We start from the raw sequence: 18,259 nt of genomic DNA, 5'->3' as shown, positions 1-18,259 counted from the left end.
GTCTGATAAGTGTGCGTCCCGGAGGCCTAATTTTTTCCTCTTGCCCTTCCCACCCTTTTTCTTCTAAAGAAAGGATGGGAAGTGGAAGTGTTCTTTCCGGATGAGAGAATGCGTGGAAAGCGACAATATTTTCTTTCTGTGCATCCTCTCCTCCGTCGATTAAAGGTAGGCAACGCATATGCAATTGCGTATGTCTATGGGCAACGGTCACTTTGCTATTTCATCGATTTCAGGTGGCCGCTCGCTCGTTTGCCTCCTTATATTAAAAGAAAAAAGAAATTGTGCGACTTACACCCACAGTTAAGAAAGCAAAATCTTTGTATAACACATATTGTCGTCCCTATCATTATCTTTGACAAGACAGAGATAACAGTATGTTTTAAACGTTGATTGACTGAGATTTTGGTCTCAAGACCACGGTATAAATACAAGCATAAAACATTTGGTATCACAAAATGGCAAGCAATGGCAAATTCACTCGATAATAAAGTGCAACTCGACACGCTTGTGAAAGCGAGGGATGTTGTACGCAATGTCATCATTTGCCGACACTGACATGTAACAACATGTTTATTGACCTGCTCTATACACAAATATATAGACACACAAAAACTATACTCTAAGAGTTCGCATTCCTTTTTCTTTATTTGTATTTAATGCGTAAGTTAACAGTGAAATTGGATATTAAATTAAGATTTTAATATCAATCTTTCACTAGTATCTATCTTCACAAGATTAATCTTGGTTAGGATATGTTTACCTTGACAGTGCGGTAGCATTTCAAATTTTACTTTAAAATTGATAAAAATCTCTATAAGCAACAATCTCCTCCTTACGACTGCATCAGTCTGGTATTAAAAATAATAGTCTATGTGTTCTTCCAGATTGTGTTCTACATCTATGACTTTCAGCCATTAATAATTTATTCATTTAAAACTCTGAACTATTTCATTCATAAATATATAATCATCATCATCATCATCATCAGCTCACTATATGTCCCCACCGAGGGGCTCGGAGCCTACCCTAAGTTAAGGGTGACTAGGCGTGGTTGAAAAATATAATGTATAATTTTAATTATAACAAAATATTATCATATTCAATATTGTTAAAATTTCATCTCTATAAATACCTCGGGTTTGCGAAAAACCTGATGGTTACTTTCACTTATTTAACGCGACCGCTTTGTAAAGGGCAATGTGTTGCATAGTTATTAAACTTGATTATAAATTCCATTTTACTTTGAGTTTCGATTGTCGTGAATAGTATATTGCTGTCTCCATTTTACAAAGAGAATGAAAGAGACGAGAATACGTTTAGAATGATATAACATCAAGTTGTTAATGTTTTAACTTTAAACGGAAATAGAAATAAAAGTGTTTTAAAGGATTCCCTGAGAAACCTCCTCGTTGGGATAATAGAATTTTAAATAAAAAGTTAGGGGTTTCGAATTAAGTTTTCTATTTTGAAATACTTTATGCAGATTGCCAAAGTTTTTAAACGTATGAGGGCATTTACAGATAAAATGCCACTAACTAATTTGGCCTGGTGGACAGAGGACCCCTATCGTTGGTCTCAGAAACCAATGATAAAAAACCGTTCACATGTTCTGTAAAACTATACGCGACAACAGCGTCACTATCTTCAAGCCAGATTAACCTGTCGAACTATAGTTTGATATGGTATTTGTAAATAGAACATTTAATTTAAACTCACCTTTTTCCCGTCGCGAAACTTAACAGTTCCCTCGATAATAGAATTAGCGGGACCTGAGTCCGTCATTTTGTTTCAGATCACGTGGCGCGACCGCAGCGCCGCCGCGGCGGCATCGTGCACTAACACATAGTACTACACGCCACTAATAAACACGAGGAACCTGTAACAAAAATAACAATGATTAAAAAACCATTGTACCACAACGATTTTGGATGACTTTCATCCGTATGTACTTTGAACAAAGGCAAAGGTTTGGTTTAAGTCAATTTTCGCTGTTATTTCTACATATTTTTTAATAATATAAGTTGGGAAACGAGTAAGCGCCTGAACACGCCGAGATAGCTTATCGACGTCTAACTATAGGTATCCACAATAGCTTTAATCGACAGAGAACACGCACAGAAAGAGGATACATCCTCTTTGCGACCTCTCCTCTGTGAAACGTATAGCGTGGACATCATTAAATTATCAATAAAAAAATCTAAATTTGCAATTACTAAGTTTGTTGTTGATAAATTATATTAAAGAATTCTTTGTTGAAATCTAAGAGATTGATCTAAATAGTTTTAGACTAAAGATAACATTCAATTATTCTATTTGAATTAATAACAAATTCCGACAGCCGACCCGTAACTCTCGAAGAGCCTCTATTTATATTTAAAGTGAACTAAGTTAATACTTAAATACAGACATCTCTTTGAAGACTTAAGCTACAACTTGGGCTTGAATACTTAAGCGAGTTGGCGAGGCGCAGAACAGGCCCGGGCGCCCAAATATTGCTACAGATTCAGCAAACTTTTGTTACTTAATCCGCTTAAATTCAAATCGATTTAAGACTTGTTATGTGTTATGTTACTAACTAGCAATCGCCCGTGACTCCGTCCGCGCGGTTTTAAAGAAAAACTTAATTAGTTGCCTATGTGTTCTTTCAGAATATGTTCTACATCTATCCTAAATTTCAGCGAGATCCAAACAAACATCCTCCCCTCTATCCATCCATCCAAACATTCGCATTTATAATATTACTAAGATATGTTCAGATATCTAATAATTCAGGATTGTTTAAGTTCTGATTCTAGTATTAAATTAAAAATTTTGAAAGCATAAATCGTATCAGTATTTTTTGTTATATTTGAGAAAAAGTTTAGCACAGGACTAACGATTGAACGATAAAAGAATTGATAAACAAGGACACCTGATGATAATCATAATGAGTAAAAGAGAGGGGGAGATGTTAAGGTCTTATTCGTCTACTTATCCCCAGTAAATAACTATACCTCTCGCGGCAGATTCGGTGGAATCGTAGTCTTACCCCGATCGTGACGGTTCATTTATCACACGGATGCTACTCTTAAAGCACTGCTTCTGTTAATTATTTACAATTCACGACTTAAAGAATATAATTTTAAATTGAATCTTCATCTCCCTGTTCGTATCTGACTGTACGTGGGGTTAGTACTTAGGTACTTAAGATTGATCTAGTCAAGGAAATATTAATTAAGAAAAAATAAATATTCCCTTAGTTAATAAAATAAAAATTCAACTCAACTAAAACAGTCGACATCAGGTGATCGAGTCTTTATAAAATTTGATTAACCCCAAGCAAAGACTCTGTTCTTGTTAAATTAAATAACTTGGAGGTGACGCGGAAGGAACGGGAATTCAATATTTGTATCGGAAGAACAAATTGGCCCCGAGCGGGGGAGGGGGCGGGCGATGGAAAGGGGAGGGGGGTAAAGTTGCAAAATTAAAAAACTTTGAGATATTTCGTCGATACGTCAGTCAGCTTTGAGTTAAGCGACTGTTTGAACGTTGTTTTAATTACAAACAATTGGTATTGACAGTGACAATTAAAAAAAAAATTTTTTTAACAACAATTTTATCTTATTTTGAGAGTGGCTGCAGCCCGCGACACCGGATTTAAAAAAAAAAATTAGTAGCCTATGTGTGGTTCCAGACTATGTTCTACATCTATGCTAAATTCCATCGAGATCCTTCGAGTCGTTCTGCAGATACCTTGTGACAAACATCCATCTATCCAAACATTCGCATTTATAATATTACTAAGTATTGGTTTTTTATCGGTTATTTAGCTGGGATGAATTATTAACAGTTTTATAACATTAAAGCTATTAGATAAAACTTATATTTTCAATTTAATTATATTAATTAACTAATATACAATATGCTATCGCCTCTACAAAGATCGTAAAAGAACATTATAATAATCCATAAACGGCCATTGTCCAAAAGGGGGTTAATTCAATGAGCGCACAGAATAGCCCCCCGGCGTACGATAAATATGTCGTATGCGATTACGGGATCTGTGCATTTCGCAAATATTGTTTCTGTATCGATTCAAAAGATGAACAAATACAGGGTGCTCGTTTTGTACACATTAACTTGAATTGGACACGGGAATTATTGTGAATGTGTTATTGATTTTCCTCTTTGACGAGTTTATTTTGTAGCAAGCATATATTTTATTATCATGGCAATTAATATGTAATATGAGCTCTAGTCGAGACAGCTATATGTACGGGACTTGGTTAGATGGCGCAAGATCTAGGTGGAGACATATGTTGTCGGAGGCCAAGGCCCACTTTGAGTCACTGCATCACCTTAGTCAGTTAGTTAGTATGATCTCTGAGAGAGAATTAAGTACTATGTTTTATTAACTTAAAGAGTAAAGTATATAGTTAAAACCTACAGTACGACATTAGAACATTTCAATGACAGGAATTGTTTAAATTCGTAATTAGTTTAATTAGTTCATGGCACCTAAACGCGGTTGCATTGTACTAGCATTTTGTACGAACAATTACTATGTCCCTGGCCGTTTTGTTGATTTCCTGCGTGCGGTCTATTACCCCCTACCACCTGGAGCACGTACTGGCTAAATTACCATACATTTAATATGCCAATGACAGTATCTATCAAATCGTATAGCGTGATACACGAAGTTAAAGTTGTTTGAAACGATCTATAATTATATGTCTATTAAAACTATATCTACTTTATTATAAGGCGAAAGATTTGTCTTTTTTTGTAATTTTGTGATGAAAAAACTTAAAAATTACTAAACTGCTTACATAGTTCTTTTACGATTAGACTACTAAATTATCCCGGAGTAACATACCATAAAATTTTGTTAAATTTGGTTATAAATATAAAAAGAGAATATCAAAAGAAACATCCTGTATATTGTAATAGCAAGGGTGAGACCAAAGCCTTATTACTGAATTGTAATATTTTCGTTAAAATTAATATCGCACCCCATTGTACCGCCGCGTCATGTCGTTCCGTTCAAGGCACAAAACGAGACGTTCAATATATCAATTTATCTGCATTACTCACATTTTATCGTATCGCATTTAATATTGCGCGATTGACGTAACTAATTGTCATTCCTCAGTCATATTAAATGTGCTTTATTTATTGCATTTTTTTCTGTTTTAAAATGTCAGAATTGTAACTCAAAAAAATAAAAGAATACTTTATGGTTAAATTAATTTAAAAGTAAATATACTTTTAAACATTATTAATTAGGATCCTTTGGCGCAAATGACGTGCTTTCATTACAAAGTCAAGTGTCCGAATGGTTAGTGAGGGGACATAAACGTCGACATTTTAGTAAGGCTAGTGTTGTGCCAGTACACCGGCACAGTGTCGGATTTTCTTCCTAATATTTGAAAACATTAACCACACAAAATTCACATCACCTTTAAATCGAAATAACATTGGAAAGGTTTGAAAAATGTTAATCAAACACTGTTTTATGTTTAACATATAAATACTATATTATGTTACAAAATACATTTTAGAATATTATCTGAAACATGAAATATAACTTTAAACTAAAGCAAAACAGTTATGAATAAATTATAAACCTTACTCAAACTCAAAACAACTCGAAGCAACTAAATTAATAACGAAGTCAAGAGCTTTTTGTAAAAGCTGTGTAAAGCTCAGGTAGGACCAGCTGCGTTAAACACCTGGCGAATTGCAAGAAGCTCGATTTAAAGACGATATTGTCAATTTGTGCACTTTTTCAGTTCAGCCCTACAATGGTCGCGTTGTTCTTGTTACATCTGCCTCTTCAATAGATAAGGTTTATTGTGATATAGGCTAGGGGTGTCACTATGTTATCGATGAATTGTATTCGTAATTGATTTTATATGGTCATCATTGACGTGTGTGAAACTTGTAATTTATAACACTCCTATTTTACAGTAGGAAATTATACTAAAATTAAATAAGAATATTTTTTATACCTATATGTTTGTGAGAACAAGATTTCTGTATAAAACATACTGCATATCTGATATCTTGACAAAACAGAGATAACGTTGATTTTAGTCTCAGAAAACCACGATAAATGAGGATAGTATATAAAAACTTTGGTTACTTAAAAATAGTATCATGTTTGCTTTTTAAATCATGTAATCGAAATTAGGCTGACATTACAAATATGAATAGCTTTATTAAAAGAATATGTTTTTGTAAATATGTTTTGACAGCCCTAGCAAAAATCCAGAGCGGTGTACCGTTGTGCGGACACCTGTCTCCCGCGCGCCAATTGTTACGGCTTCATTATGCTACGTTCTTTGGCGAAAGAACCGCAAATGTAACTAAAATCTTGGAACCGACGTAAACAGTTACATGTCTTATTAACTTTTAAAAGATATATCTCTTTTCGTCGAATGTTGATTTACGAAATAGCAAAGTATGGGTTCTATAACTGTTCGAAAGATACAAGATGTAACATGGGTGGATTAAAATCCGAAGGTTGCCTCATTTTTATGAATAAATTTATAAAAAAAACATTGAAAGATAGAAAATAATAATTTTATTGTCTGTTAGTGTGCTTAGAGATAATTTGTAAGACTTCATTCCACTAATTTCTGAAGGTAAATTGCGAAATTCTGTGAAACCACGCGGTGTCCTTAGTATACAGGGTGTTTAATTTGTAAATCTCTCCGAAGCCCGCACAAAAACCGCCGCATCCGCCATATGGTGCGGCGGTTCATCGAATTATGTACGGTCAGATGATACTGAAAATATATATTATACAAAAATTATTCTTATAAAGAAAATGCTAAGGTTGATAATTGTTTGTGTTGTAGTTTTGGGTAAAGGGTATTTAAGATTTTAGTTTGGTCCTCTGTTGCGTAAATGCGGTTGTACGGAATCTTCGCGGCAACCCTAATGTTGATACAGTTGCTATGATTCGCTGCAGATTACATTTGAAGAATTATATTTTTGTTTATACATATTTTAATGTTTGCGGATGAAAGTCGACTTGCGCAGTAAATAAATCAGTTTACAGTTGTTTCTAGATAAATATCAGTTAATGTTACTATTCTTATTAATATTATAAATGCGAATGTTTGGATGGATGGTATAGTTAGGAGATATCTCCAGAACGCCAGTCTGGAAGAACACATAGGCTACTAATAAAATTTTCTTTGGTTCCGCGCCGACGGAGTCGCGGACTATAGCTAATAAGATGATAAAAATGACAATTCTTACAGCAACACATAAAGTCATAAAAGCTTAAAAAATCATTCGTTAGGATAGTTTTAATATGACAAATCAACACTGAATGTCTCCTTTATAGACTTAAGACTCTGAGAGAGACAGTAAATGAAGTTAAAAATATATGTTCGTATAGGTTTTTGTAGCTAACATAGGATGCCTAACCAGTCATCGATCAATAGTACTCGAGATAGTGCCTACGCAAAAACTGGTTAGCTAGGGGTGATTAAGTGGGAAGCTTCCGTCATACGTAGAATATAACCAGTAAAACAATGATTATAAATGCAATTATTAATAATTTTCTCCTTTAACAACTACCTGGCGCCCGCGACTCTGCGCGAGATTTTATTCGGCGATAACTCGGTCGCTACACAGTACGCGGGAAAGCTGCATACGGGCAGACTACTCATGAAATTAATTGGTCGGTCGCAAGCATCGTGTAGGAACGCAATTGACCAGTATAGTGTGCAGGAAAATGTAAGGAATCGTCTAACGCATGCGGGCCGTAACGACTAAAGTAAAAAGTTCTTGATTGCAAGTGCTATGGCATGCGTAAATATGAAATCTCTCGCACCATGCATGTCGCACACGTCTAATATAATCGCACCTTTACGTAAAATTTTGATACATCCTTCTATAGTATTTTATAGTCAGAATAATAGTATTGAAATAGCGTTGCAGTTAACAATACAGTGAACAGTGGAACGTCCGGAGAGGCTCTCGAATTTGAATATAAAAGCCAAATTGGCATGACAGCTTCCGACATCGGCAAATGTAATTCACACCGCGTCGGCATCATCAAACGCGGCAATAACGACCGCCAGACGGATGGCCAGCCGGTTGTCATGACAACGCATTAATGGGCTATTTGGCAGCGACACGAGCCCGCCAAGTGTTAGACGAATGTAACGACATCTGACATATAGTGAAAAGTTTATTGTGATTTCAAAAAAGAAGGTTTTTAATCTGTCTGTACATTTTAAATTAAAAGCTAAGTGGTTCTCACCAGTGGTCCTTTTACTGAGGAACACGAACAGCTAACAATTCCACTACAGTGTTACAACTAAAATACATTGCTTTATATTTTAATATCTGAACAAAGAAAGACATGTCTTACAAAATACAAAGGTAACATTAGAGAACTATAGGCAGCTAAAAAGAACAATACATGAACGAAAAAAAGTTACATTTGTCTATATACTCTTATTGTCTTTGAGCAAAGAACTTATTTTATAAAAATGTTACAACTATCTTACTAATATTATAAATGCGAATGTTTAGTCTGAAGGATGTTTGTGAGAAGGTGCCTACAAAACGGCTAAACAGATTTCGATAAAATTTAGCACAGACATAGAACTATTGATTAAGTTTTTTTAATTCCATGTTGACAAAGTCGTGAGCAAAAGCACCAGCTTTGCCACCAGCAAAATAACAACTTTACGTTTACGTTTTAACATCACTTGTATTGCAATGTTTATGTGCATTCAATTTCACTGAAGCAACGCTAGACTACTGTTACTGCCGGGTATAAAGTACGTGATCTCCGGACCGCCAAAAACGTAATAAACATTAAGCGGTAGACGCAAATGCGACGGAGTTTGCCAACCCATCATTATTGTTATTGCCAGTGTGGGGGCACCATTATTTAACAAGTACAAGTCCCGTTGACGTGGTTTTTAATGTTATTTAAAAATCACGTCAACGTGATATAAATTAGTTTACGTTTTACGTTTATTTGTTTATATTGATTATTATCAGTTATTTCACAAAGGAAATATTAACATATATAATATGTGTTGTCAAAAACATAGTAAGCATTTAAAATATATAAATAGCCGTAAATCTTTTTATCTGAAAAAAAAAACATAATTAGTAGGCTATCTTCTACATATATGCCGAATTCTCCGAAAGTGAGTTTCATACAACCGTTCTCGAGATATCTTCAAACAAACGAACATACATCCATTCATTCAAACATTCGCATTTATCATATATGTAAGAGTAAGGTTGAGACAGAAACGGTCTCTAACAGTTTATTGATAATTAAAATGGCCTGAAATAGTATTAATATTATAATAATGTACACTAATACAGTTTGGAAGGTTTGAAAATTTATTTTTTTATTAAATTCCAGTCCTTAAAATTGTACAATATGGTCACCTTACTGCAATACCAGAAGAGATTTGGCAACGTTCCTTGCTTACCAGTAGTCAATAGTCGCCTATAAGAGGCTGAACTTAGTAGTTTTTTCATTATATAACTACATACATACAGACCGAAGTTTAATGTCGGCAAGACATTTAACCGAAGCAGTTCAGATTTATTTGTAAGCGTTATTTTTAACGATCGCTCGTTAAATTTAAACGTTAAAATTATGTTCGTTGTTGTAATCTTTAATTTGAATATTATATTATTTATAGTGATTTTGTAAAAATTTATCATAAGTGAAATTCAGATAAAATGTTTTGACTTTTACTTTCTTTATGAGTTACGATGTGTGGTATGTTTTACTGAGAAATCATATCTATTTTTGTGGTTGTGTGTGATTTATGATTGGACAGTCGACATTTTGAAACTGTTTTCATTACATTGGAAAATAAAAGCATATTTTATGTGAATATAAACGGTCGTCTGCGACTCCGTTCGCGCGAAATTAAATAAAAAAAATGATGCCTATGTGTTTTTCCAGACTATATCCTATATGTATAACAAATTTCATCAAGATCCGTCCAGGCGTTATGGAGATACCTTCAAACAAATATCCAAACATTCGCATTTATCATATTAGTAAGAAGTAAGATAGTAAGATTTCTTATACGTTGTTTTTATATTACTTTTATTAAGACTAGATAATTAAACCAGTTTAAGTAATTAAGTTGTTTGTGTAGTTTTTGTATAAGCCAAATGTTCGTAAGCTGTCAATGACCTTTGCAAATGTAATTAGCCATCTAATCTTTGACGTGTTGACATGAGGTGAATGACTGAATGACTATTGACGTACGCGCTGACAGTATCTGTGATCATCTGACAGCTATCTGTCAACTTGACAGTTGTGAAAAGAATTGCCGATTTATTTACATAATGATAAGGTGTAGGCAACAAATATCAATTTTAATAAAGTTAACGTATGTTTTTAATTAAATAAACGGTACGGCAGTCAACTGTTTTATAGTACACTTTTTTTTTCAATATATTGGCGCCTGTTTCATTGTGACTTAAAGCCGTTTACTATGCAAATTTGAATTTGGAAGATCACTCATTTCACATTTTGTCCCGATGAGTAAGATTCGCGTCCATTGGCCAGCGCCGAACGCATCGCACGCACGGCCCGCAATGGATTTTAATTTGCTTTGTATAATTTTACATAGCACTGCGTCTATCATACGCGCCATCAAGACCAAGCACCGTTTACTTCGTATGTGCGGTGCGTCCTGCTCGAATCAATGGACGCGTACTTTTAGGTTTAAATCAAATAATTGAGCATCTTTAGTTTTATTAATCAATTCTCTAGTTACTAATTAATATTACCCGAACGTTTTGCATCTCAGAACAAGGATTGAATAAGCGTTTGCTTGTGTATTTTAGCGCACGATTTGCGACGGAATGGAGTCCAGATAACATCTCCACAATTCAACGTTACTCAACCGAACTGCTAGATTAATTGAGATATAGTTTGGTACTAACTTAGATATCTGATCTTATGTATATAATATTGTAGGTTCCAATGAAAATGAATGTGTATTGCTTCAAATATGAAGATATGCATGCATCTAAAAGAATGGAATAGTGTTACGTAACGGAAAAGATACAAGGAATAGATAAAGAAAGAGTAAAATAAGACCTTACTAATTGAGATTGAGAAATAATAATTATAGCATTTTAAAAGTGACAACTACTTTCTTTATTTTGTCAGCCAATATTTTTTTTTATTTAGTCAAAGTGTTTTAAACACTATTTCATTATTATTATTGGTTATTTCCATTAACCGAAAAGAGACAAAGATCTTTATTGTCGATGTATTTTAGTATTTGTGTACACAGTAAGTGGTATGTCTGTCCGTTAGTTTGTACACGACCGTCTTGGTATCGTATCGATCCGGTCGCCTGTTAAGCCGCATTCAAATCAACATCGAGTCCGCAGATCGGGTTAAATATTTAACTATTTGTTTAGTACATTCGTAGTTGTTAAAAGGGACGTCTTATATTTTGTATAAAATAAGTTATTTTTTAAATTAAACCGAAGATAATAATTAAATGGATAGTAAATGATATCTTACTAATATAAATAAGAAAGTTTAGATGGATGGATGGATGTTTGAAGATATCTCCAGAACAGTTAAAAGAATTTCGCTGAAGTTTGGCATAGATGTAAAGCATAGTCTGGAAGCAAACATAGGCAACCAATTAAGTTTTTTTAAAAACCGCAGGGACGGAGTCGCGAGCGACAGCTAGTCAGAATATAAATCGAAGTCGTGTTCAGTTACCTTAACATATTAATAAAATCATCATCATTTTTCTTGAAACAGGAAACCTGTATGACTCGAACAAGGTATGGGCTTATTATAGTGAATCGCGGATTTCTAAATTACACTACTTTACGTTGGAAAACTTGTCTTTATGCGCTGGGAAAATAAACCATAATTGCATAGAAAATGACAAAATAAATGGCTGTTCTTTAATACATAGCTCTTCCTATAAGCTAATTTTATTGCCATGTATGGTCCTTGTAATAGCGTTTTTTGTGAGCATTCAAGTGTTTTTACTCCAAATAGGAAAGTAATTAATTATGGATAACTTTCTTCGTGGTCGAGCCAAATTAAAATTGTAACGACAGCCTACATATTTGGATTATGAGCGTGAATGTTTTTCTTAGATGAACAAACTTATGTACCTACATGTACAGACAGATTTATCTTACTAATATTATAATCTTACTACCTTATTTTACCAATATTAAAAAAAGCGAATGTTAAGATGGATGTTTGTTTGAAGGTATCTAACTCAACGGATCTCGCTAATTTTTGACATAGATGTTAAGTTTATTTTTTCAATGCCGTACGGACAGAATCGCGGGCGACAGCTAGTATATCCAAAGCTACAGACTACCAGTTTACATAAATTATGTCTCTCTCGTATTTTTCAATGAGTTAATTCATATTAAAATTCGTCATGTCCTTATTTAAATGTTAACTATACATCTAAGGAGCCGACAATCACATATAAAGAGACGTAACACGCCATTACTAAATCACAATACACCTGCTTACTATGTCTCTTGTCGAATATGACAGGGATGACTATATGTTTTATATAGATATTTTAGTCTCAGAAACCTACAGTAAGATATTAAGAGTAGGTACATTTTTGTTTTTTATTTGCCCTTTCAACAAGTTCAACTGTAGTAATATTTTCATCATCCTGTTTATTTACACGGAGATTACAGGATGTTCCTTCGGTAACGTATTTTACCCTGTCCATATCTTTTACCGACATCTTTACCGTCAAAGAGATTTAGATCCCACTTTGTTTATTTCTTCAACTAGCGTTTTGATTGTTAACATCTTAACGGACACTAAAATTAATATTGTTTGTAACATGCATGTGGGTTTGTTTACGTACTGACGTTATTTAGTTGATTTATGACAGAGAGAGGATGTGTGATTTCCTGTGTCATGTCTAACATTTACGTGTAAGAATGTTTGTTATTACTTATTTCCTATAGTTGCCGCCTGCAACAATCGAATTACAAAAAAAAACTTAACTGGTACTTAACTCTTCCAGACTATGTTCTACATCTATGTCAAATTTCACCGAGATTCGTTGACCCAGAAAGAAAATATTTGCCCATCCTACGCGCCAAATTCACTTCCCTTTCCATACTATTCTTATAACAAAAAAGTGGGAAGGGTAAGGAGATTAAAATTAGGCTTCTAAAACACACAGTCATCAGACTGCACTCGGAATTGCTTCCACTTGTGGCGTGTCTTCAGTACGGTCGTGTGCACACCGGCCGAGCTGACCCATACGTGCTAGAGAGTTGCTGGCGTCTACTACTGTTTTAGTCAATAACAGTTATATGCAGTTATACGTACTTTATAAGTTATGTGGATGGTTTTTACTAGTCTAGATCGTCACAATAGTAGAGCTATAAAATTGTCGATTCCGTCCGGATACGATGCATCGACGACAAAAGGCGAGCTTTATACGTGTAATAAAGCCGGGGATGAGCTTCAGACAAATTTATTTATCGCGCGACTTCGTGAGATTCCCCTTTATATGTGACAATAATAATGGAGATAATTTGCAGAAAATAGGAATCAATTTAAGTTCCATCTGTGAGCTCTTCATGTTGCAAAAATCTTAACGACTTACCTTTGGTTTTTGAGACCAATATCTCTGTATAAAACATATCATACCTGTCATCTTTGACAAAACAGAGATAATAATATGTTTTAAGGGGGGATTTTATTTCAGAAACTTACGGTTACTTATAATAATAGTTATTGCTATGTTATGTTTGGTACACACTTATCTTCCACTTAGCAATGTTTTTTTTGTTTAATTATGCAAAATTATTTATTTTAATCAGTGTTTTAAGAATACAAGTTGTAAATAAACCTCCTTGTATTAGAACTTCAAGGATTTAATTGTTATTCAAACTTTCGTGAGACATTATACTAAACTGATATATAAACACGGCTAAACACTCACGTATATACGTCCGGTGGCGGCACCGACTAGTTTCGAGCCCATTGGCGGCTCTACATCAGGATTAGTGGTACTGGTATTATTTCGCGGACGCGGCCCGTCGCTGATTTAATTGTTGTTTATTTGATTTTAAATAGTAAATTCTGTTTGCTACAAGTATTTAAAAAAAAAACGTTATTTGAAACAACACTAGCACTCTCTATCGGTTGGATCGTGAAAGTGGTCAATGATACGATGACTGGTTTGTTTTTTATCTGTATTTTTTAGTCTAATGGTTCCAGTTGCGTCTGCTACTGTTTAAGTTCATACTTTCCTATGTCAAGAATGAAGTTTGATCAGTTTTGTGATTAAATTGTACAAGTCTAATTACTATTGAAATAATCAGTAAAATCATCTTGCTATGTCTTGTATCCTGTTTAAAAGAATAGAGATATGTGTATAAAACTTAAACGTTCTGAATTATCAAAGCACGCGTTGAAAAAACTTCAAGTCGCTTTTTTCGAGGGTCCAAAATTCTTAATTACTTCTATTCGAGATGCTGTAATTGTTTAAAAGTTTTATGCCTTTTATGTTAGTTAATTTATGTTTTTTACGCCAGATTTTTTTTTTCATAAAATTTAAACGTAATAATAATTTTCAATATACGTAAAAGATATCTTACTTATATTATAAATGCGAATGTTTAGATGAATGGATGTTTGTTTGAAGGTATCTCCAGAACGACTGGATAGATTTCGCTGAAATTTGGCATAGCCTGGAAGAACATAGGCCACTAATTGAGCTTTTTCTTATCCGCGCCGCAGGGTCGCGGGCGACAGCTAGTATGAATATAAAGTTAACTAGATTTTATATGATAGAATATAATCAGACTTGAGTTTCGTTTATTAGGATTAGTTGTATGAAAACATAAAGTCGTGCTCGTATTTTGGAGCGCATATAAATTGATGTGTTCTAGTTATTTGTCTGGTTTCAGAGAATTTTATTGTTGACATAAAACCGAGAGAACGACTAAAAATATATGATTTTTATTATATGTCTATATGAATTATAATATATTATACAATATCATCTTATATCTTTAAATGAGCAATTCTTGTATCTTCTTTATATTTATAATTCTTCTGTGAGTGTGTATGTCACTGAACTTCTCTCAAACAACTGGACCGATTTTGATGAAATTTTTTGTGTGTGTTCAAGGGGATCTGGGAATGGTTTAGATTCACAATTTTCATCAAATATTAACTTCATATTAATTTATTCAAATTAAAGACGTGTAGACAAGACAACGTCTGTCGGGTCCGCTAGTGTATATATATATATATATATATATAATTGGAATCTCGGAATCGGCTCCAACGATTTTCATAAAATTTAGTATATAGGGGGTTTCGGGGGCGATAAATCCATCTAGCTAGGAATCATTTTTAGAAAATGTCATTTTATTCGTGTTTTATCGATAATCAACTTAAACATAAACTTAACTTTTTCTATCGGTAAGATCGAAAAATATTATTCATATTTCATCATTTTAAAATTAATTCGTACTTAAATATAATCTCTAAAAAAACACAATAAGTAACATGTAAAATATAATTCCATATATTTAAGATTTATTCTTTTTAGGTAAGATACATAACTGATATTATGGAATAACTGTCATTGCTTTTGTCATGGTTATCGGTTATTGGTTTAGAAGTTCAATTTTTTTTACAGCGCCAAGGGAACGCAGACCTGAGTATTTGATATAATTTCAGAGAGACAGACGGACGGACACTAAAGTAATCCTATAAGGGTTCCGTTTTTTTCCTTTCGAGGTACGCAACTTTAAAAATTAGCTTATTTTTTTTTAAAGAAAAAAGTGCATTAAGTGCTCAAACAGCATCTCTCATCTAGTAATGACGTCAATATCTTCAAACCAAACTCTTAAGTTGTACTTAACTTCTTAAGTTGGAGTATGAACTTTACATTTAAAATTAACTTAAACCTCTGAATAATAATAGAAAGTTACGACTAAACAGTGAAGACAATAAGAAAAGATAGGTAACTAAAATAACACCCTCACGCCACGTTTTAATGGTGAACAGCAAAAAAATACGGGCTAGCTATAAAAATAAACCGGCCGTCCGTCAGCAGATGCAGCCGTGGCCCACAGATGGCCATTTACTTGCAAATACTTAAGATAACTATTAACGGTATACCTAATAACCATATCTTTAAACAAATAAATGTTTTTATAAAGTTAAGAGATAAAATTGGATTTAAAATAAGCACGTTTCATTCTTTTTTAGGGATCCGTACCTCATAGGAAAAAAACGGAACCGTTTAGGAACACTTAGTTTTAATCTTACTTATCTTCATCATCATCAGTTTACTATATGTCCCTACTGAAGGGCTCGGAGCCTGTCCTAAGTTACTTATCTTACTAGTATTATAAATGCGAATGTTTAGCACAATGGATGTTTGTTTGAAGGTATTTTCAGACTGGCTGCATGGATATTATTGAAATTTGGCATACATATAGAACATCATCTGGAAGAATACATAGGCTACTATTTTTTTTTTAATGCTGCGCGGACGGAGTCGCGGGCAACAGCTAGTATGTAATAAGGATACTGAAATTGATAAGATTGTTTATGTCATACTGACGTTTTCTAAGGACGTGTTACAATTAATTATGAAAGATGATTATCTCAAATATAAACGCTTTTACAAGATTAAACTTTAAAAGTTTAAGACACGTCCTGAGAAGTTGTTTTTAATTAGTTTATAAACTATTGGAAAGTTTAATATTATTCTTTTGTAAGTAAGACTTTTGAATTCAGATCTGTGATATGAAAAGATAGCTCAAAACTTTCTCAGCGAACAAATGGAACTAAAATTCAAATAAAAGACGAAATTTAAATGCGAAGATAAGAAATCTTCATACTGAATAAAGTTATGTATATTGTATTGTTTTAAATCAATATATATATATATTTATATATATATTGATTTTGGAATAATATATTAAATTTATTTGGCCATAAAGATAAGACGTAAGTTTTCTGTCTCGTATGATTTCTTTTATATCATGACTTGATAACGTTTTAAAACACCCTATTTATATTCGACAAGACATTTTGAAAGCGATCTTTAGCTACCGAAATCACAACCAAATTAATAAAAAATCATCCTGTATATATTCCTACAAACTACCCCAGTTTACGAAACGGATCAGACAACACAAGCACACGAACACACAAAAGCAATGCAGAGTTTGTGAACGCGTTTTGTGCAGACGAATTCTTTGCGCTATTGTGCGAGTGCTCGGCATTTCAAAAAAATAATAATAATGAAGTCCTTTGATGTACGAAAGCAGATTATCCGTATCGCCAAATTGAATCTTGGCCGGTTCTATAGAAACCCATCTTTATCCAACGCCCTCTACTAATTGATATTTAGTTATTGCTTCTCCATTTTCAATGTGTTTTTTTGATTTTTTTTAAATATTAATAGATTTTTTTGTGAATTTACTAATATTTCTTTCTACCATTCCAACTAAGCTCTAGGCTTGTGCTAGGACATGGTTTATGACAATAATCGAATGGCGGGATTCAAACCCCCGACCTCGTGATCGGTAATCTGTACCTTGCTATTGGCTATTGACGCTTTTGTAATTTATTTTTTAATGTTATTTGTTATTTATCAATATTAAAGTAAAATGTTTTTCTTTTAGCTTTGCTTATATTTAACATTTGAATACTCTTGGATTCATGCTTATCCAAATTCGACTATATACATTTTTGATTTTTTTTATGTACAAAAAAATGGTTTTAAAATATATCTCGTTATATCCACAGTCGTCAGGCAGCGAGACGTAACGTGAAATTATGTGAAAGTGCAATTATTCTCTATAGCTATGCAATTAAAAGTCGATCCTAAAACAACTCGAAACTCGATTTATTAACTCCATATAATTGGATCGTTAGTGCTAATAACTTCACGCGATTGTTTTTCTTCAACACAAATAAAAGATTTTTCTATTATAGAATTTTTTTTTATTAATAAAAATATACTACGTCGAAATGATACATTATGATGTCACAATAATATAAAAACTTATTTAAAATTAACTTAGTACTAAATAGGGTTTACTTATGTATTCTTATTATACATAGCTGTCTCCCGTGACTCCGTTCGCGCGGAATAAAAAATAAACTAATTTAGTAGCCTATGTGTTCTTCCAGACTATGTTCTATGTCTATGCCAAATTTCATCGAGATCCTTATAGCCGTTCTGGAGATACCTTCTAACATCTA

General features: G+C 33.4%; 1 protein-coding gene across 1 annotated transcript in view; it reads right to left on the bottom strand.

Annotated features, from left to right (window-relative positions):
• The window catches only part of LOC106126783 (protein Dok-7), a 132,790-nt gene that overhangs the window by 97,123 nt on the left and 17,408 nt on the right, over positions 1–18,259 (bottom strand). Inside the window, exon 2 of the mRNA XM_013324637.1 lies at positions 1,717–1,876. Within this exon, the coding sequence (XP_013180091.1) occupies positions 1,717–1,782 (66 nt within the window). The 5' untranslated portion in view covers positions 1,783–1,876. The remainder of the gene's footprint in view (positions 1–1,716; positions 1,877–18,259) is intronic.

This window comes from Papilio xuthus, unplaced genomic scaffold, assembly GCF_000836235.2.
Source record: "Papilio xuthus unplaced genomic scaffold, Pxut_1.1 DF824992.1, whole genome shotgun sequence".
Lineage (NCBI taxonomy): Eukaryota > Metazoa > Arthropoda > Insecta > Lepidoptera > Papilionidae > Papilio > Papilio xuthus.
This window is presented reverse-complemented; position numbering and strand designations above follow the sequence as displayed.